At 41.9% G+C, this 23305-nt stretch overlaps 1 protein-coding gene across 1 annotated transcript in view; it reads right to left on the reverse strand.

Moving 5' to 3' along the window:
* DEPDC1B (DEP domain containing 1B) overlaps window positions 1–23305 on the reverse strand; it is a 54723-nt gene that overhangs the window by 23957 nt on the left and 7461 nt on the right. Inside the window, exons 2-4 of the mRNA XM_063456910.1 lie at window positions 6850–7115; window positions 4108–4243; window positions 1085–1212 (exon numbers count right to left, since the gene is read on the reverse strand). Of these exons, the coding sequence (XP_063312980.1) occupies window positions 1085–1212; window positions 4108–4243; window positions 6850–7115 (530 nt within the window). The remainder of the gene's footprint in view (window positions 1–1084; window positions 1213–4107; window positions 4244–6849; window positions 7116–23305) is intronic.

Genomic DNA, 23305 nt, shown 5'->3' on the forward strand with positions numbered 1-23305 from the left:
AGATTTTCAAATAGTGGCAGAATTATATGCCTTAAAATGGATATTCTAAGAATCTTAAGGTCTTACACATTGGAATTGTGTAGGAAGGCTGTGTGGCTAGGTCTGCATAAACAAAGCAATGTAAAGGGTTACTCCAACCACCATGACCACTTCTATGATTTGGTGGTAGGAATCTGTATGTGCAGCGTTTCAGCTTGAAATATGTACTTTTGCGCCAAGGGCTAGTTGCAAGCCAGGCACATGTGACTTAGGCAGCACAAAACTCTGTTCCAGGCTGTCTAACATCAATTCTATCGTGCAAAAATTGAAATCAGCTTTTCCCTTGCAAGCAGCGGCTGCAATAAGATGCATGCGTCTCCCTTCCCTCCTTCATTGAAGCCCTCCCACTTCGCTATACCCTCCATTATTTTTTATTCCCTGTCCTTTATCAGATTAACAGTCAAATCAAATGATTCTCTAAAGAAAAAATAAATAAATATATATATATATTAAAAAGAAAGGGTTAGATTAATGCAAAGCGATGATCTATAGACCAAATCCACTTCATTAAGCTAATGTTTTGGTGATTACAACGTCTAACTGTATAAGGCATCATCCAGTTCATTAGTACATGTCATTTACCATTGTTACGTTTTATTATGACCCCATTGTTACTGTGATTACTGCGTAATTGGAAGCTGGAACACAGAAATCAGTGCACAGACAGATCTCACACAAACATTACAGCAGCAAGGTCATATTTTCACAGAAATGTTATTTCTACAATCAATGTATCATTTACATTGTTTCCCAGTTTCGCGGAGCTCCACAGAAGCAGAATATGAAATAAACGGTTACTCCAAGTACCATGACAACTTTAGCTATTGACTTGGGCCCTGAATCTAAACAAATACCGTACATTCATTTTAACCTTACCTTTAACCCCGCACCAAGTGACTGCTATTCCTTTCATGCAAGAGTCTATATTTATTATCTTTTTAAATCCTAATTTATTCTATTTCTATACACAACGTTCACAACAATTGTAAAATCTTCCAATTAAACAATTCTTGGAAGTAGAAAAAATAAAATAAAATACACTTACTGCAATAAAGTCCTCGATTTCCAAATCTCTTCAACATCTGCTTTTGTCAATTCCCTGCGATAAACCAGTCGACAAACACGCACTTCCCCGATTGCAATGCTGTGGCGTTTGTACCACATGTCAGAGTTCTAAGAGGTAAAAGAACCAAAATGTAAAGTTATTATTTCCACAATTTACAGAATATAGAAGGTTACATATTAGTGTGATTTAAAAGAAATAAAAAAAATACCAATTAGACATCTGGTATACAAGTCTACAATAGTTCACGTGCCTTTTTATGACCAAAGAAAGTTATGTTTAACTAGCTCTTACTAGATGTTGCAAAAATGTTTAATAAAAGGGACATTCCAGTAGCAGTACAATACCAGGGGGAAAAATAAATATCTTGTTCAATAAATTATTTTTAAAGGTTATGGAGCAGGTGTCCGTGACTATCGAACATTATTGTAAGGATTCTCTCACATGTTTCAATGGGGAAGCGTAAAACTTTGTGAAAGGCTACAATTGTCACAATGATTAGCTCATGCTAGACAGAGTATTAGTCCTCGTACACAAATATCATGGTTTACAATGCTGGAAGGCACTGCATATACACACACACACATTTTTTTTTTTTCTATTTTCAAAAGGGTCACCATATGATTTAGTCATGATATATAAATATAAATTTTTAATAGTACTGTGCCTAAAGCTTGTAGTTTGTAAGTTTATTCAAGCAGAGCTCTATTTATTAGACTTAGAACACAACCCGACGAAAAAAAGATTTGCCTTTAATTTTGGTTTTGGAATTGGATCCATGCCACTAGATTACACCCTAAATTGCTACCCTTTTGGAATTAACATATTGAAGGTTACCAAATTAGGGAGTAGATAGCTCCTTTCTGATATCCTTATGGCAACCCCACAAGGATTAGGGTGCTATCCATGTACCAAGACGTTTATAGAACAAAATTACAAAAAAGCACGTCCTTTTTGTAATTTTGGTGTTCCAGAAAACTTTAAAAGTAAAAAAATACTTTGTATTAGTAAATAAGCTAGGTTAAATCCTTCCTCATGCCCCTACCTGCCGTGCCACAGTAAGAACCAGTGGCAGCTCGCGGTCATATTAAAAAAAAAACCAAAAAAAAAAAAAAGACTAATGACTGGGCAGCTATTGCTGCATAGTCACTAATCCTATAAAGGGGGACCTGGCAAAGGGGTCCCCCTACCGTGGCGCTTAAGGGGTCAAAACCCCTTCAGCCACTTACCTTAATCCAGCGCTGGGCTCCCTCGGTGCTGGTGACCTCTCCTCCCCGTCCAACGTCACTGGAGCCGAATGCGCATGCACGGCAAGTGCCGCGCGCACATTCAAAGTGTCCATAGGAAAGCATTTCTCAATGAAATGATGGAGAACAACCACTAGAGGCTGGATTAACCCCAAATTTAAACATAGCAGTTTCTCTGAAACTGTTATGTTCACATGTGAAGCTTAAAACCCGAGGGACCTGGCACCCAGACCACTTCATTGAGCTAAAGTGGTCTGGGTGACTATAGTGTCCCTTTAATCCAATTGTTAATTAATCTACAATATTAACCTGACATTAAAGTCACACTGTAGGCACCCAGACTACTTCAGCTCATTGAAGTGGTCTGGTTGCATTGTCCCATGTCCCTTAACCTTACAGAGGTAAGAAACTGCAATAATTACCTCTGAGGGTTTAGTCCTCCTCTAGTGGCTGTCTATCAGACAGCCACTAGAGGGACTTCCAGAATCCAAACGGACCTTTGATCCGTTATCTGACGCTGGACGTCCTCACGCTCTGCATGAGGACTTCCAGCGTCAGGTTTTCCCCATAGGAAAGCATTGAATAATGCTTTCCTATGGGGAAATCCTAATGCGAGCGTAGCCATTGCCGCACATGCGCATCAGGTCTCCCCTGCCGGTTGACGTCGCCAGGGGTGGAGTGTGGGTTGGAGCCTAACCAAGGGCCAGGGAGAATTTAGGTAAGTAACTGAGGGGTTTTAACCTTTTCAGCCGCGTGGGAGGGGTGTGGGGGGTGGGGCACTGCAGGATTTTACAGTGCCAGGAAAACGGGTTTGCTTTCCTGGAACTATAAAATCCCTTTAAAGCATTTCAAGAGCCTGAAAATAGAAGAGTTGTTAATTTAAAAAAAAAACTAAAAACTCTTTCACAGGGAGATTTAGTGGTTCAATGTAACAGCAGCAACAGTAACTAGAAGTGCAACAAGTGGCATTTTCTAATACATTTAGAAATGATCAAATAAAGTCTTGGAGGGAAAACCACAGTTCCATTTTTCCTTTTTAACATTTTTTTTGGCCATACTATTTATATAACAAAATAATTTTCATGCAATTGGCCATTTTAATAGGCATCCTCCAATTTAAAAACAGAAGTTTTCTGTACATCAGTCCATTTCTCTACAACAAACGAATTCATTTGACATAGACAGGTATTTACCACCCTCCCCTCCATACTGGTATTGTTATTATTAGCATTTACATAGCGCCAACTCAGCAGTATTATCTCTGCACTCTCCCATGCACAGGATTGTGCATACAATGATAATGTAACATGCTAAGCACCATAACCAGTTCATCTCACTGTAGTGTTTATGGTGCCTACATGCACCTAGCTCCATCCCCAGCTCTGTGTTAAACCATTTTAGAACAGTTTGACACAAACCAAGGTCTCCTGGATGCCAATGGCAAAGCACCTTCAATGTATGCATTCATTATATCAATCCCATCCAAGCATGGATGGCATTCCTTGACTGAGTGTGCCAGCTGTCTTGGAATTCCAAGAGTATTTTCCAGAAAACTTTACTATGGAAAGAGAAAATAAATGCTACACTAAAGGCAGACATTGTAACAATGCTGCTCACACAACCCTGTGATATGTGAGCAGTAGATATAATTAAATTAAGCACACTCTAATGTGTAACTTGCAGCTTGCTGATAGCTCAGAGTATCAGAACGTATAATACCACAAAACTTTATATATTAAAAAAAAGAAAGATTTTTACCATTACAATGGGCTTTACAGGAACACGACCTTGTGATGACAGGGATTCCCGATCGTCCCACTCAGGGAATGGAATTGGCTCTGTGCTGTACTGTGGTATTTTGGGATAGGGTTTCAGTGGTGAAACTGGAGGAAACCTTGATTAAAAAAAAAAAATCCAAACTTTTTAACACAGCGTAAAAATAATTGACAGGAAAGATATTATACACATTGTCCTGTAATGTAACTACTCACCTGATTGGTTCAAAGTACTACTATGAGTTGAATTCTTTATTGGGGTCTATCAGAATTCATTGGACCTTATTGTTGTACACTTATCTCCTAACTAGTGACAACGCTAGAATTAAAATGTACACTTTAGGCACCAGAATAATGTAGATGACTTTCCACATAAACGAGTAAGTGATCCTTTCTAATAGCTGTAGACGGGACAACTTTTATATGCTCTATGCAGTCCCAAGTTGCATTAAACTTAAAATATCATTTTAAAAAGAAAAGCAAGTGAATTGATTAAAAAAAAAAAAAAAAAAAAAAAAAACGAAGGATGCTTCGTCTCACGCATGCAAACACTTATCATTATGTATGCGAGATACATCTTGATAATGTTGCACATGCATAAGATTGATTGATTGCGATGTGAAATTAAATGTCTCTAAGGTCATGTGACATACAGACGAGCATGCTCATTTTACTAGTAGATTCATTCATTCGTAATGTATGTTTTACTGATATTATCGGCCGATATTCGGCACTATTGGTATCTCTATTGGCAGATACCGATAATACATACCAGGACCTCCGGGCCCATGACATGCCCGGCTGTCCTGGGGGACCCGCAGCAAGCGCTTCCTTACCTTCCCAGTAGCTCTCTTCAGCTCCCCTGTGTAAATCTTGAGAGAACAGCGGCTGTCAGAGCATTGCCACGGGTTACCATGGTAACGCTCCGCGCGGCACACAGGTCGCGAGATTTACACAGGGGAGCTGAAGGGAGCTGCTGGGAAGGTAAGTAAGCGCTTGGTGCGGGTCCCCATTGCTCAGTACATGCCACTGGACCACCGGGGGGGTAGGGGGGACAAAAAAAAAATATATAAATATTAAAAATAAAATAAAAAATGCCCCCTCATTTTACACAAATTACATCCCTACACAAACACACACACACACACACACTCTGCATTCATTATATACACACACTACACAAACACACTGCATTCACTATATATATATACACACACACACACTACATACACACTACATTCACTATATACACACACACTACACAAACACTGCATTCACTATATACACACACACACTACACAAACACTGCATTCACTATATACACACACACACTACACAAACACTGCATTCACTATATACACACTACACAAACACTGCATTCACTATATACACACTACACAAACACTGCATTCACTATATACACACACTACACAAACACTGCATTCACTATATACACACACACTACACAAACACTCACTGCATTCATTATATTCACACTACACAAATACACACTGCATCCACTACACGTGGCATGTATATTTTGTGCATTTACCTTTAGAAATAGTTTATTTTTTCAAAATGGTAAATGTACAGAATATCGGCAAGTTATCGGCAATAAGCCTGAAAGTTCACAGATTATCGGTATCGGCTCTAAAAAAATCAATATCGGTCGATCCCGAGTTTGTTTATTTTGAGAAATAATTTGACAGCTTAAATTGAAAATTTATTTTTACAGGTAGGGGAGGGACCAACATTTTAAATGGCGTAAAATTAAAACCTATACACTTGCTAGCATTTCTGCATTCTGTATAGATGAAATGTAATCAATGGATAACTCGGGCTCCTGTAAGTCAGCTGAGGCCATTTTTGGAGCACAGAGCCCTTTAACTTCTTCATAAAAACTGCAGCTGGGGATTTAAAGACCATTTAAATGGTTGTATGCAGAGCTCACTTTGAGAATTACAAACAGATGATTTGTCACTCTGAAGCCATTAAACATCGCCCCAACTGATATAGGGGAGACCCAGGTATCTGTCGACAACTGGGTCTAACTGGTGGGAACAGGGATTTAAAACTACTCACACAAAAAATGTTAGGACTTTCCATGCTGTCCTAATTGCAATAAAACCCTCTATTGTTCGTTCAGCATGGTATAACCTAAAAAAAGGAGCATGTATAGATCCTGCCCCTTCTGTGTCACTGCACAATTCTCTGCCATTAAAACAATAAATAAAAAAAATAAAAAAGCATGGAAATTGCCAGTTAGAGTCTGCAGGAGACTCCGGTTTGTGAGTCAAGTTCAGAGCAGAAAGTGAAAAAAACTCTAAAGTAAACACTCTGTGCTGTTAGATCAGAGTTTTTTATGGAGACTGTGTGATTCACAGCCAGGGAGGGTATAGCTAGAACTGCATAAACAGAAACAAAAGTGGTTTAACTCCTAATTGGCAGATAATTGAGCAGTAAGCCTGCAGATTCATCAACTGTACACACAAACTGCTTCACTAAGCTAAAGTTGTTTTGTTGCTTAGAAACTGCCTTTAATGGATTAGAGAAGCATATAAAAATGGTACACTTCACATGGACATATTAGGACAAGTAGATGCTCCCCTGTAGAATTTACATCTGTACCATCATTACATACATCACCAATTAAATGACTATTTAAGAAAAGTAATGTTTGCAGAGCCTTCAAGGGAGGTAATGTCCACTTAATACAATAGATTACCTGTATAAACAGCTGTTGTCTTCAAAATCCTCTTTTCCCCATCTCCCTTTAACATCTTCAATAACGTGGTTCTTTTGAAACTTTTTAAGAAGCTGAACTGTTTGATTACGAGTTACATCAGGACCAAAGTTCTGATTGCATTGGAGCAGATCATGCAAAAAGTCTATCGCCTCAGACGCAGTGAAGCACTGATCATGGGTTTTAAAATGGATGCGATGTCTTCTCTGTGGCATTCCTGCACGGAAAAGCTCAATGGTCTCATTCCACTAGCAAAAAGAAAAAAAAAAGTGTTATTTTAACCGTGGAAGATATGAAACATCAAAATGTCATATTGGTTAATAAAAAGAAGCCATCAATGCTTACATTTTTGTCTTCATTTCATATTCTGTTTATAACGCTGGTGCTTTTTTTTCTTAAATTCCTACTCCTGGGACATGTTTAGACAGCCTCAATGAGGCAAGAGTTTTGAGAAGACTCTCTAAAAGTCATTTAAGCAGTAAGTATTGCAGTTAGTATGTTCATATCCCATGTAAAAATAAATGTGGGACGCATCAATACTGGGGTACTGGAAGTACTGTGTGCTTAACACTATATACACCTTGTTTGCAAGGATAGGTGATTTTAAGTAACCTTAAGTATGTAAAACTGTATTTTTTTATTTAAATTTTTTATGTGCGCTGATCCTTAATCTGTGTTTTGTATAAATATTGGTCTTTACGGAAGCACCATTATTGAGACATCATGTTCCCGGTGTGCCCTCCCAATTCCACATTTTTTTCAAGGCAAGATATTTGTGGTGGTTTTAACATACTCTTAGCTTAACAACAGCACATTAAATTGTCTACCGATGGAATATTTAGCAAGTGGCAGTTCTGTTTGGAAGAAGAAGAAAAAATGTAGGTCTTACATATAGTAATGAGAAAAAAAAAGGAACTAGCTCTTAGCCCAGGGGTATGGTAAAAGAAAGATTAAAACTTAAAGGACTTATAGGCACCCAGACCACTTAAATGACTTATAGGCACCCAGACCACTTCAGCTCAATGAAGTGGTCTGGGTGCCAGGTCCATCTAGTTTTAACCCTGCTGCTGTAAACATAGCAGTTTCAGAGAAGCTGCTATGTTTACACTGAGGGTTAATCCAGCCTCTAGTGGCTGTCTCATTGACAGCCACTAGAGGCCACTTCTGCGAATCTCACTGTGAAAAATCACAGTGAGAAGACGCTAACGTCGTTAGGAAAGCACAGAGTAATGCTTTCCTATGTGCAGTATGAATGCGCGTGCGGCTCTTGCCGCACATGCGCATTGGGCGCTGACGTCGGCAGGAGGAGGAGAGTTCCCAGCGCCGAGGGAGCCCGGTGCTGGAGAAAGGTAAGTGGCTGAAGGGGTTTTAACCCCTTCAGCCCAGAGGGAGGGGGGACCTAAGGACTACATAGTGCCAGGAAAATGAGTTTGTTTTCCTGGCACTATAGTGGTCTTTTAACTTTAAAAATATAAAGTAAATATACACAAAGAGGGAGAAAAGGAAAGATAAGTGGATATAATCAGAGGTATTGCCACTAGATGGAGACAAAACCAAACTGTGCTAAATAAATAGCATCAAAGAAAAAAGCACTTGATAATCTATTAGCGCTAAATATACAGTGGGGGAAGGAGGAGGAGGGAAAGGTGAAAATACAAAACAATCATAATATATATACACATATATATATTTACAAATAAAAGTTTACTCTGGGGTCTATACATAGATGAAATGCAACAAACTGTATCCACTGCAGTGTTCTGTACTATTAAATAATTTGTTACAGTTTATCACTGGAATGCAACATGGTACAGTAACATAAATGTATGCAATGTAATGCCAGGGGGAAATGCAGGCAGAATACTAGAGGCTACTAGATAAGATCTTACAGATACTTTTACATAGAACCTTTCAGTCCTAGCTGACAGTTCCTCTTTAAGGGTTTTTGAGCGTGTTTTATAGTATAAATGTAAAAAAAAAAAAAAAAAAACTGCCTCCCACAAATGAAACAAATATCAGAGTTCTGTTTTCTTCATTAAATTTCATCATAATAAAACACAGTGAAAGGAAACCCAAATGTGCCACCGTTTGGTTTATTAGAGTATTGCAATTTAAAAATGAAATCTTCAGTCTTGTAAAGGAGCACTGTGACTTAGAATTACAAACACGCAGGGCTCTAAATTTCCACTTGACACTAGCCATTGGCAAGCAAAATTAAGCCATGGTGAGTAAAAATACACCCCTGGTAAATGTGCCATGGACCTATCAGGCTTGCAGTGGCGACTAACTTTTAAGAGTAAAAATGAGAGTACTGGCTAAATCAAGACAGGACAGAGGCTTGGGGTGCCCAGAAGTTTCACAATGCTACCAGGCCTGCAGAATATTTCACATAATGCTTACACAAAGTAAGGCGGCTACTCAAGAATTATGGTATAAAATGGAAACAGCTAAAACTGGAGTTGGAAACGTATCCTCATTATTTGGATTGTTGAGGCAAATAAAAAAAAATCTATGAGAGAGGCACAAAGCAAATCCCAGATACTCAAAGAGCTAACGAGATGGTGGGAAAAACTTACAAATAAGAAAGGCCTTAGAAACAAAATAATTGACACGCTCCCATTCATAAGCATCTCAGATATGTTAGAAAATGTAATAACAGATTTATGGATGTCAAATGGGGTGAAGGAATTTAAAGATTATGGAGGAAGACAACCTTAAACCTTTCAACCAAATTATGAAGGATTTAAATATATCAAATAGATGGTATTTAACACCCAAACGCCTAAAGAGAATCTTCCTAGAACTACCAGACAGATGCTGGAAAAGTAACACTGCTAAAGGCAATCTGATTCACATTTGGTGGCAGTGCACGCCCATAAATATATTTTGGATAGAAGTAATCAAGATATACCAAATAACAGAAGCAAAACTATCCTGTAAGCCAGAAGTGGTTTTATTACACCTACACTGGCCAGAAATGACACAAAAAACATCAATGGTGACATCATCACGGCACCTAAATTACTCTTTGCAAGAAACTGGAAAACAGAGACAATCCCACATAAAGACCTGACTTTTTCTCTTTCAGATAAAGAAAAAATTCAAATTATCCCTTAAATGCAGAAGCTCCCGATTTTGTGGCCCAGAGATGCTGGCCTACACCTCGGTCTTTGATATGTTGTCTTGCATCATTTAGCTTTTCTTATACAGAGCTTGATGATACAACCAGTACCAGTGGTCACACTTTCATTTTTTTCTATATATGTGTACAGCTTCAAACTGTAGCTTCATTTGGCATATTTCACTCACATGCTACTGTGCCATGCTCTCTCATCTGCATGCATAGCATTCACCTAACAGGTCTGTCTAATCCTATCTATTACACTTACGATCTTAAGACATGTATATCTTGATTGTTTATTTTCTCTTGTACTATCATTTAAAAAACAAAAATTTTTACTTACCGTAAATGTCTTTTTCCAGAAGATTAGAGGCAGTGCTTTACGACTGGGATATTACCTGGAGGGAAAAAACAGGCAGGCAATCCCCACAACTTTTCAAGAACCTCCCCCAATTAACCTTTGGCCTTATAAATTGCTTCCTACCCAAGACATCCCCAGAAATTACAAAAGCCAAATAACCGTACCACTCCGACTATGAACAAAATAGGGGGGGAAAGTAAGCACTGCCTCTAATCTTCTGGAAAAAGAAATTTACGGTAAGTAAAAAATTGTGTTTTTCCCTTCAGATTAGAGGCAGTGCTTTACGACCAAAAGCAATCCCTTAGGGCGGGACTCAAGTCTCACTGCAACCAAAGTTGTATCTTCCGAGATCAACAGACCAAAGTGAGAGAAGAGATCACCTCGTGGCTGTTATGAAATCGAGAGAATGTATAGCAGAAGCCCTCAGGCAACCGATCTAAACATAACTGATCGAAGGAGCTTCAATGGAGATAGGTGTTAATTGAGAAAAACTCTAACTAATGCAGACCTTTAAAGGTAACGTAGACGAGAACTAAACGCCCAGGCAGTGGAATTAGAATTCCAAGTCCCTAGAACTCTGTTGGGAAAAGTCTGAAAAATAATGTTGGATAGAAGATTGAGAAGAATTAAAGAATCCAACTTAACTCCATTTTCTCCTGTTGAAAAACAGAAACTTGAAGTCCTTTCCAAAAATATTTTGGGCGACTACCCACAAAGACTTAGACTGAAGACTCAGATCAGCAGAGTAAAAAAATAAAAAAAACCCCAAAAGAAGATCCCCTGAAGATAGGAACTAACCACGAAAGAGCCTAGCAGATACTAGTGATTTGGAGACAAACATCAGAAAATCAACTGACAACCGAAATTTGACCTTGAGGATCTCTGGCTTTAAACCATCCGCAAAGCGCATCGGAAGAAAAAAAGAAGAGGTTAAAACTTTTAAGCGGATGCCTGTTTTTCTAAGAACCAAATATCTTTAAAAAAACAACACCTTCCATACTTGGAATACAGGGAGTGCAGAATTATTAGGCAAATGAGTATTTTGACCACATCATCCTCTTTATGCATGTTGTCTTACTCTAAGCTGTATAGGCTCGAAAGCCTACTACCAATTAAGCATATTAGGTGATGTGCATCTCTGTAATGAGAAGGGGCGTGGTCTAATGACATCAACACCCTATATCAGGTGTGCATAATTATTAGGCAACTTCCTTTCCTTTGGCAAAATGGGTCAAAAGAAGGACTTGACAGGCTCAGAAAAGTCAAAAATAGTGATATCTTGCAGAGGGATGCAGCACTCTTAAAATGGCAAAGCTTCTGAAGCGTGATCATCGAACAATCAAGCGTTTCATTCAAAATAGTCAACAGGGTCGCAAGAAGCGTGTGGAAAAACCAAGGCGCAAAATAACTGCCCATGAACTGAGAAAAGTCAAGCGTGCAGCTGCCAAGATGCCACTTGCCACCAGTTTGGCCATATTTCAGAGCTGCAACATCACTGGAGTGCCCAAAAGCACAAGGTGTGCAATACTCAGAGACATGGCCAAGGTAAGAAAGGCTGAAAGATGACCACCACTGAACAAGACACACAAGCTGAAACGTCAAGACTGGGCCAAGAAATATCTCAAGACTGATTTTTCTAAGGTTTTATGGACTGATGAAATGAGAGTGAGTCTTGATGGGCCAGATGGATGGGCCCGTGGCTGGATTGGTAAAGGGCAGAGAGCTCCAGTCCGACTCAGACGCCAGCAAGGTGGAGGTGGAGTACTGGTTTGGGCTGGCATCAAAGATGAGCTTGTGGGGCCTTTTCGGGTTGAGGATGGAGTCAAGCTCAACTCCCAGTCCTACTGCCAGTTTCTGGAAGACACCTTCTTCAAGCAGTGGTACAGGAAGAAGACTGCATCCTTCAAGAAAAACATGATTTTCATGCAGGACAATGCTCCATCACACGCGTCCAAGTACTCCACAGCGTGGCTGGCAAGAAAGGGTATAAAAGAAGAAAATCTAATGACATGGCCTCCTTGTTCACCTGATCTGAACCCCATTGAGAACCTGTGGTCCATCATCAAATGTGAGATTTACAAGGAGGGAAAACAGTACACCTCTCTGAACAGTGTCGAACAGGTCTCTGAACAGGTTGCTTCTGCACGCAATGTTGATGGTGAACAGATCAAAACACTGACAGAATCCATGGATGGCAGGCTTTTGAGTGTCCTTGCAAAGAAAGGTGGCTATATTGGTCACTGATTTGTTTTGTTTTTGAATGTCAGAAATGTACATTTGTGAATGTTGAGATGTTATATTGGTTTCACTGGTAAAAAATAAATAATTGAAATGGGTATATATTTGTTTTTTGTTAAGTTCCCTAATAATTATGCACAGTAATAGTCACCTGCACACACAGATATCCCCCTAAAATAGCTATAACTAAAAACAAACTAAAAACTACTTCCAAAAATATTCAGCTTTGATATTAATGAGTTTTTTGGGTTCATTGAGAACATGGTTGTTGTTCAATAATAAAATTAATCCTCAAAAATACAACTTGCCTAATAATTCTGCACTCCCTGTAAATCTTGGAACAAGATCCATTTATAGTAAAAGAAATGGTCAATAATTTCCTGAAACAAAACATTATCCTTCAGTATCTGGTATAGATAAACTAGGTCGTCAGCTCGAATTACAACAAATTTGAGAAGCGGTACCCTTGAGAATTCCAGGATGCCTATTTACAGTTAAGGTCCCCAAAGATTCCTCCGGAAAATTTTTGATGAACGGTGAAACAGCTACTTGCCACCAAGGGAGGAAGACTATCAATCTCACCTTTTCCATCCTATAGGATCTTGGGGAATAGGGAACAAGGAGGAAACTATAGGTTAGACTGGAATTCCCAAGAAAGAAAAGGAAACCAAAGCTTATGGCTCTGTCCAAGCTTGTCCAATGAAACACTTCATGCTGTTTGATCTAGAAGTCCCAGTTCCATAACTGGAAAAATCAAACTCTTACTATCGTTTGGTTGAAGATAAAGGAGTATGAACCAATCTGCTTTGTATTAAATGTGGACTACTCAATGCTACAGCTAAACAGAGGAATATTAAGTTCTATGCATAAGAGAAAAGACCTAAGAAAAACTAACCCAAGCAAATCCTGGAACAAGATTTTTTTAAACAAGATGACCTTGTTTGTACATAATTGCTACCGATGTAGAACTATCTGACCAGATCTGGATAAGATAAAACTTTATCTGAAAGGCAAAGAGCTATCCAGATAGCCTTCGGTCCTATGTAGTTGGATAAGCTTTTACAATTTATCTCAGCTAATTTCCCTTCATCCCTAGGAGAACCTAGCTGACACCTGAAGCATCAGGCGTAAAATTCTGAACGATCGATTTGAGAACTAGAACAAAAAGTAAGAACCGTCTGGCATCCTTAATTTCTGCCCGGTTCAGAAAGGAATGACCGAAGTATAGGATTTTACTGCAAAATCTTATTAGCAACTGTATCTGGCCACTGAAGGACCTGTAAACAGTGCTATACTTAAGAAGCTGAAGAGACCAAGCAGGTTCTTAAAAGACGGGAACCAATATTTTTTCCAAAGTATTTTGTCTACTGAAGTAGAAGAGAGATTACAGGTGATAATGACAGAGAGAACCACACATTTTCTTCAGGGAATTACCATTCCCTGAGAGTCAAAAACCCTTGTCAAAATATTTACACCTGAACTGTTCCTTGACAAACACCAGAACTGCACACTCCCTGAAAAGGGAATTCTTTATCAGAAAAATGATTAGCATCCACCTGTATGCTGTAGAAACACCCTAGCCTTTAAGGGCTGGTGTACAAAATATAATTAGATTCCCCTGAGGAAGCAGAATTGTAGAGATTCAACAAATTTATAGATGGCAATATTTTGCAAAGTGAGAGAATCTCAAGCGGCAATTGCCATAAGCATTTTCTTAAAAGAAAACTGCAGACAAACCTAGGCAGTAAACCATCCCAGACATATCGTATCTATTCGCAGGGAACAAACTGAACCTGGTGGAACTACACCATGATCAATAGGCTTGCAGCTGTACTATAATTTGCTTCAAGCCCAGTAACATTAGGAAGACTTCAAAGCACTATAAGTTTTAAGACTTTAGTAATAATCCTTAAGTGAAGAGAAGTTAAAAACTCTCCTACTTAGAAACATTTGTTATCTACCTTTAACTTATTCAGGCTAGAGTCATTTAAGATAAATCAAAAAGGCTTACCTTCAATGTCCTCAGAGTGTGTTGGAGGTTGGTGAGAACACACTTGCAACAGATTCTGAGTGCACCTGGCAACAGTTAGTTGCTGCTGGGTAAAGCCTCTCTAAGTCCTAGAAACAAATATCTTGACCCCGGAGAGAAAAAAACATATTGGCGCCTGAATTTAAAATCACATTACGCATGTCCTGCATTTTGCGATTTCACGGTGGAAATAAACATAACCTGTACGAGTGTTCCACCGCCAGGACTTCCCAGCTAGTGCCCAAATTCGCACTATTGTCTGCCCGGCACCTGGCTCGGTATAGACTGAATTAATACAACCCGGGGAGATACAGCCGTCTGGAGTGTTAACCCTGGCTGATCTCTGAAAAAAGTTTTTAAAATAAGTAGAGCCTCCAGAGCCTCAGCCCTCTCACCATACTTCTAGGGAGAAAACCTGACCTGACGCCTTCCTCTGCCGGAGGCAGGTAAAGAACTGGGGATGTAATGGGTAGGAAGCAATTTATAAGGCCATAGGTTAATTGGGGGAGGTTCTTGAAAAGTTTTGGAGATTGCCTGCCTGTTTTTTCCCTCCAGGTGATATCCCAGTCGTAAAGCACTACCTCTAATCTGAAGGGAATTTTTTTTTTACAAAAATAATTAGGATAGAGTAGTGGCCATGGGATTTAGCAGTGATAAGATCATTGGATACTTTGGTCACAGCTGTTTCAACAGAGTGACGAGCGTGGAATCCAGATTGAAGCGGGTCAAGTAGAGAGTTGGATTTGAGAAAGTCTGTCAATCTCACAGATCCTTTACGTCCTGCAAGTTATGGCCTCTATTGATCAGATTTGTCGTTCCAGCACATGCCATAGATGCTCAATCAGATTTAGATCTGGGGAATTTGTAGGCAAAGGCAACACATTTGACTCTTTGTCATGTTCCTTATATCCTTCCTGAACATTTTTTGCAGTTTGGCATGGTGCATTATCATGCTGAAAGGCCACTGTCATCAAGGAACAACACTGCCATGAAGGGGTGTGCGTGGTCTGCAACAATCTCTTGGTAGGTGGTTCATGTCAAAATTACATCCACATGAATGCCAGGACCCAAGCAGAACATTGCCCAGAGCATAACACTGTCTCCATTGTCCTGCCTTCTTCCTAGAGTGCATCCTGCTGCCATCTCTTCCCCAGAAGAAAATGTGATTTATCAGACCAGGAAACATTCTCCAATTGCTCCATGGTCCAATCCTGACACCCTCGGTGGCATACAGTAGACATCATGGGCCCTCTGAATGGATTGCTGCTACTCAGCCCCATACACAGCAAACTAATGTGTATGAGGCGGTGTGTAGTGAGACCTTTCTATCATAGCCAGCATTAAGTTGTTTTTTCTTTTAGCAATTTGAGCTTCAGTAGCCCTTTTCTGTAATCAGACCAGACATGCTCGCTTTCCCTCTCCAAGTGCATCATTGAGTCTTCGGCACCCATGACCCTGATGGTTGTCCTTCCTTGCACCAATTTTGGTAGATACTAACCACTGCATACCGGGAACACCCCACAAGACCCCCACAAGTTTTGGAGATGCTCTGACCCAATCGTCTAGCCATCACTATTTGGCCATTGTCAAATACACTCAGATATATTTGTTTCCCCATTTTTCCTGTTTCAATCACATGAAATTCAAGAACTGACTGTTCACTTGCTGCCTAATATATCCCACCCCACTTTTATCCACTTCACTGGTCAGTGGTTTTAATGTTGTAGATGATCAGTGTATAGCATAAACTGGCAGATAAATGGCTATGTGAAGAGTGTCAAAAATACCTTTAGATAATAAGCCTATGGTGTCTGCTTTATATAAATATAAGCTCGTGTGGCAATTTTGTTTTCTGTAATGGCTATTAACCTCCCTAGCGGTAATCCCGAGCTTGGCTCAGGGTTAATTTTCAGTACCAAAAGCGGTAACCCCAAGCCACGCTGGGGATTACTCTGAAGTATCACTTACCTTGTCCCTACGAGCCCCTGGTGTAAAAAAAATACACACAATATATTGTAAAAACAATGTACCGCTTTAACATTAAAAAATACTGACATAATCAGACAGCCAGGGAGGTTAAAAGGAACACTCCGGTCATGATAACAACTTTATCTAAATTGTGATTGGAGTGTTCCTATAATAGCCATCACAGAATACAACTCTGGTCATCAACTACTGTTATGTTACCAAGAGGCCTCTGGACACACTCTTACCTGAAGGGCTTAACCGTTCTCAAATGGTGTAACCCCATAGTTTGCCTCCACAGCTGATCTGCAGGTCCACCAGGTGGCATTTGGCTTCTGGATCTTACAGGAAACGTAGAGCATGCCGCTGATTGGCTTAGAGCAGTTAGCTGACACCAAGCCAATCAGTAGCTCACCAATAATAAAAAGGTAAGTTTATTTCTCAAACAGTTTAACCTCTTAGGGTAAGAGTGCGCCAGGTGAGGGTGGGGTGTACTGGTACGATAACTTTATATAGATGAAATGGCTATGGTGACTGGAGTGTCCCTTTAAAGTGGCACTGTCACATCATACTTAACTTTTTCCCCAATCGCTTCCTCTTCTCGTCTTTCCTACTCTGGCTTTTGTTAAATTTTTTATCTATTTCTAGCTAAAAACATAAAACAAAAGTATGGACTACTTGTCTTATTTATTTTTCCTACGCTTTACTTTCTTAGACACTGGTCAGCGCTACCGCCGTCTAGAAGTGTCAATCCCCTCCACCCATCACCAGTGACGACTGCAGGAAATTGGCTCTGTCTATGGATGGTCCCGTGGTCTTCCAGGATCTTCCATAGACCTCAATGCTGTACTCTCGCACTGAAGCACTCGGATCTGAAGAAAATCCGCCGGAAGATGGCGACACCTATGAGGGACAAGTTCAGGTAAGTAGAACTCATCTTTCTCTGTCCCACGGCCACTGGATGGAACCCCAGTGGTGATGTCAACGTGGAGGGTCTTTGCAAATTTATATAACAAACATATTAAAAATTCTAAAAATCTCTCCACATTAAAATGTTATTTTACGGCCTATAAGTATGAAAATTAAAATAAAGATTTAAAGGGACTCTCCAGGGAAGAGATTTTACTTACCTGGTTCCAGCGCCGGGAGCCTCGTGAAGCCGCGCCCCCTATTTCGTCAAAATGACGAAATAGGCGGGCGCGAGCAGGGAGCAATCAGACGCTTCCATTTGGAAGCGTCATTGCTCCCTTGCTCCTGAGGGGAAATGTCTGTGCGTCTTATGGAGCGAATATGAAGCTTTACTTACCTGTCTTGCAGCGTTGGCCGGCATTCATGCCGCCCTCTGAAGTCCTGAGCGCACTACCGCGCATGCGCGCGGGCGCGAGCTGAGCGACAGCTCAGCTCGCGGTCTTTGCCCGCCCCTCTCCTCCGCTGACAGGCTGGAGAGAGAAGGCGCGCACACAGTGCCTTCTCTCTCCTGAACACGTCAGACGTATTTTAATACGTCTGACGTGTACAGGGCCTTTTTAGGGCCCTGCGTGATAGGAAGTCCCTCTAGTGGCCGTCTGAGAGACGGCCACTGGAGGTATTCCTATCAATTAATGTAAACACTGTATTTTCTCTGAAAATACAGTGTTTACATTAGATTGCCTGCAGGGAGCTATAGATAATACCTGAACAACTACATTAAGCTGTAGTTGTTCAGGTGACTATAGTGTCCCTTTAAAATAAAATCCTAGACATGTACATACTTTGTAGATCAAGACAAATAAATTAATTTATTTTGAATTACCGTATTTTTCGCTCCATAAGACGCACTTTTTTTCCCCTCAAAAGTGAGGGGAAATGTCTGTGCGTCTTATGGAGCGAATATGAAGCTTTACTTACCTGTCTTGCAGCGTTGGCCGGCAGCACAGGGCGCACCGCGGTAGTGGAACTTGAATTTCATGTTCCGGTTTCCGGCGGGACTGAAAGGAAGTGTGCACAAGCTGAGTGCGCACTTCCTTTCAGTCCCACCAGAAACCGGAACATGAAATTCAAGTTCCACTACCGCGGTGCGCCCTGTGATTCCGGCCAACGCTGCAAGACAGGTAAGTAATTATAGGACAAGGGGAGGGGGACAGTATGGGAGGGGGATGAAGTCTATGGGGAGGGAGGGGGATGAAGTCTATGGGGAGGGAAGTCTATGGGGAGGGGTGGGGATGGAAGTCTATGGGGGAGGGGGGGATGAACGTCTATGGGGGAGGGGGGGATGAAAGTCTATGGGGGAGGGGGGGATGAAAGTCTATGGGGGAGGGGGGGATGAAAGTCTATGGGGGAGGGGGGGGATGAAAGTCTATGGGGGAGGGGGGGGTGAAAGTCTATGGGGGAGGGGGGGGTGAAAGTCTATGGGGGAGGGGGGGGTGAAAGTCTATGGGGGAGGGGGGGGTGAAAGTCTATGGGGGAGGGGGGGATGAAAGTCTATGGGGAGGGGGGATGAAAGTCTATGGGGAGGGGGGGGATGAAAGTCTATGGGGAGGGGGGGGATGAAAGTCTATGGGGAGGGGGGGGATGAAAGTCTATGGGGAGGGGGGGGATGAAAGTCTATGGGGAGGGGGGGGATGAAAGTCTATGGGGAGGGGGGGGATGAAAGTCTATGGGGAGGGGGGGATGAAAGTCTATGGGGAGGGGGGGATGAAAGTCTATGGGGAGGGAGGGGATGAAAGTCTATGGGGAGGGAGGGGATGAAAGTCTATGGGGAGGGGGGGATGAAAGTCTATGGGGAGGGGGGGGATGAAAGTCTATGGGGAGGGGGGGATGAAAGTCTATGGGGAGGGGGGGGGATGAAAGTCTATGGGGAGGGGGGGATGAAAGTCTATGGGGAGGGGGGATGAAAGTCTATGGGGAGGGGGGGGATGAAAGTCTATGGGGAGGGGGGGATGAAAGTCTATGGGGAGGGGGGGATGAAAGTCTATGGGGAGGGGGGGATGAAAGTCTATGGGGAGGGGGGGATGAAAGTCTATGGGGAGGGAGGGATGAAAGTCTATGGGGAGGGAGGGATGAAAGTCTATGGGGAGGGGGGGGATGAAAGTCTATGGGGAGGGGGGGGATGAAAGTCTATGGGATGGGGGGGATGAAAGTCTATGGGATGGGGGGGGGATGAAAGTCTATGGGATGGGGGGGATGAAAGTCTATGGGAGGGGGGGATGAAAGTCTATGGGGGAGGGGGGGATGAAAGTCTATGGGGGAGAGGGGGATGAAAGTCTATGGGGGAGAGGGGGATGAAAGTCTATGGGGAGGGGGGGATGAAAGTCTATGGGGAGGGGAGGGATGAAAGTCTATGGGGAGGGGGGGGATGAAAGTCTATGGGGAGGGGGGGATGAAAGTCTATGGGGAGGGGGGGAGATTGAAGTCTATGGGGAGGGGGGGATGAAAGTCTATGGGGAGGGGGGGGAGATTGAAGTCTATGGGGAGGGGGGGAGATTGAAGTCTATGGGGAGGGGGGGAGATTGAAGTCTATGGGGAGGGGGGGAGATTGAAGTCTATGGGGAGGGGGGGAGATTGAAGTCTATGGGGAGGGGGGGAGATTGAAGTCTATGGGGAGGGGGAGATTGAAGTCTATGGGGAGGGGGGGAGATTGAAGTCTATGGGGAGGGGGGGGAGATTGAAGTCTATGGGGAGGGGGGGGAGATTGAAGTCTATGGGGAGGGGGGGGAGATTGAAGTCTATGGGGAGGGGGGGGAGATTGAAGTCTATGGGGGGGGAGATTGAAGTCTATGGGGGGGGAGATTGAAGTCTATGGGGAGGGGGGGGAGATTGAAGTCTATGGGGAGGGGGGGAGATTGAAGTCTATGGGGAGGGGGGGGAGATTGAAGTCTATGGGGAGGGGGGGAGATTGAAGTCTATGGGGAGGGGGGGAGATTGAAGTCTATGGGGAGGGGGGGAGATTGAAGTCTATGGGGAGGGGGGGAGATTGAAGTCTATGGGGAGGGGGGGAGATTGAAGTCTATGGGGAGGGGGGGGAGTTTGAAGTCTATGGGGAGGGGGGGGAGTTTGAAGTCTATGGGGAGGGGGGGAGATTGAAGTCTATGGGGAGGGGGGGGAGATTGAAGTCTATGGGGAGGGGGGGAGATTGAAGTCTATGGGGAGGGGGGGGAGATTGAAGTCTATGGGGAGGGGGGGGAGATTGAAGTCTATGGGGAGGGGGGAGATGACGTCTATGGGGAGGGGGGGGAGATGACGTCTATGGGGAGGGGGGAGAGATGACGTCTATGGGGAGGGGGGGGAGATGACGTCTATGGGGAGGGGGGGAGATGAAGTCTATGGGGAGGGGGTGGGTGAAGACTATGGAAGGGGGGGACACTATGGGACAGGGGAGAAAAAAAATATTCTGTACAAACTGTCCCATAGTAAGAAACACTATGGGACAGTTTGTTCAGAATATTTTTTTTCTGGGTTTCTTCCTCTAAAAACTAGATGCGTCTTATGGTGAGGTGCGTCTTATGGAGCGAAAAATACGGTACTTTTCTTAAGCTGCACACATTATAGCCAAAACTGTGGGGGGAAAATGTATTTTATTTTATTTTTTTACAATAAATGATAAGTTATATATGTATATGCCACATGTAATTAAAGACCCTTTTCTACTTTAAAAAAAAAAAACAAAAAAAAACAAACAATATAATAAATATTGGTTCAACACATGAGAAAGATGGCAATTGCGATTGAACACACAGCAAAAATTGTATGTGTCCTAAGTGAAAGACCTATAAGTTAAGCTGTGCATTTCAATTTTTTCTTTTTAATAAAATAAACATTTTTAGCATATAGGACTGCTTGGCCTGACATAATGTGCATTAATTAGAAATCAGTAGGGATCAAAGATAGAAAATAAACAATGCGAATCCATCACACTTTTTTGTTAACATTGGCATGTCCCAATTCCACCACTTACATGGCCCATTTTTTTAAATATGTTTTTATAAATTCTTTATTTTTGGATGCACTTGGTTACAACAGGGATAATGTCATCAGCAGATATAAGTGATCACGAGATTAGACATTCATCGCATATGGTATGTAGAGGAAGCAGCACATTTTTGTAATTTATCACGAGAACAACAGTGTTAGGCAATCAGTACTTTAGTTAAAAAGAGACAGTGTAAATTCAACTGCAAGAGAGGAATAAGTAATACGACAAGTAGCTTAACAGAGAATAGGAGTCAATATTACAGGAGCCATCCCCATAGACTATAAGGCATACAGTGGGTGAACCCAGAGGCGTACCTAGGGTCTCCAGCGCCCTTGGCGAGGAACCTTATCGGCACCTCCCCCCCCACCCACCCAAAATTAAAAAACAAAAACATATTTTTTTTAGATCAAAGTTTTCCACCATGTAAAGGGAAGCTAAAAAAATAAATCTAGCATTATATTTTGTTTCATCGTCCTCCATGTCCCATAAAAAGTGAATGAAGAGGAATTGAAAGTTCCTGAGATTTCTTGGGAACAGAGTCCTGCCAGTCACCCAAAGCTCCCCTTCTCTTCCCCTCCCCCCCCTATGAAACCACTACAAGGAGAACTCCATCAGCTAGTGCACATGAAATCGCAAATCTTCTTTAATAATGCTTTCCCACCAATGCCAATGATAGGGTTTGCTCTAATGCAGCGTTTCCCAAACCAGTCCTCAAGACCCACCAACAGTCCAGGTTTTGTTAGTATCTCCATTGGAAAAAACAGGGAAATACATAAATCCTGGACTGTTGGTGGGCCATGAGGACTGGTTTGGGAACCTCTGCTCTAATGAAAATGTTATCAGCTTTAAATCAGAAATATATATTTACACTTTGGTGATGATGGTGATGTGCCAGTGGAATACTTGTCACCATATTGCAAGCCTAACACAGGCACAGCACACCTTTTTACAAGCATAACACAGGGGACATCACACCATATTAGTGCCGAAACCAGGGGGCTGGCTGCACTCACATGAACATGCATAAATAGGGTGCTGCTGGCAGTCAATTTATACAATAAAAAAAATAAAAAGAGAAAATCCAGAGCACTCCCCTATACACTAAACAGCAACTTCGTTGCTGACAGATTATTTTAGGTTTTTATTAAAACACCTAATCTAGGCAAAAAATAATGCCTAGATTAGGTGTTTTTAAAAAAACGAAACCCGTTATTTTTTGCACCGAAGTTGCTGTTTAGTGGATAAGAGAGTGCTCTGGATTTTCTCTTTTTTATTGTATAAATTGGCCCCCAGCAGCATCCTATTTATGAATGCTAAGGTGAGGGTCCCTCCCCTCCAGATCCCTTTGTGTGTCTTTTCTTCCAAGCCATGTAGACATAGATATGCAGGCAAAAAAATACATATATACTTACACAATCATAGAGGCACACAGACATCGTTTTTTTTAAAGCACACAATCAAACAACGTAAACTGTCATACAAACACAGACATAATCATACAGAGACATACAAACACAGAGAGACATATACACACACAGACATACAGAAACAGTCACACAGAGATATACAGGCAGAGACATGCACACACAGGGGTGTGTTTACCCCGAGGCAAACAAGGCATTTGCCTTAGGCGGCACTTTCTGGAGGGTGTCAAAAAAAGCTGCTGGCCACCTCAGGGCTCCCAGGCTGGCAGCGGCGGCACTTTACAGGCGGGCGGCGAGGGAGCACTAATCCTCCTAATATGACGTCATTCCGGCTCCGGCATCACTACGC

This window comes from Pelobates fuscus, chromosome 5 (genome assembly GCF_036172605.1).
Source record: "Pelobates fuscus isolate aPelFus1 chromosome 5, aPelFus1.pri, whole genome shotgun sequence".
NCBI lineage: Eukaryota > Metazoa > Chordata > Amphibia > Anura > Pelobatidae > Pelobates > Pelobates fuscus.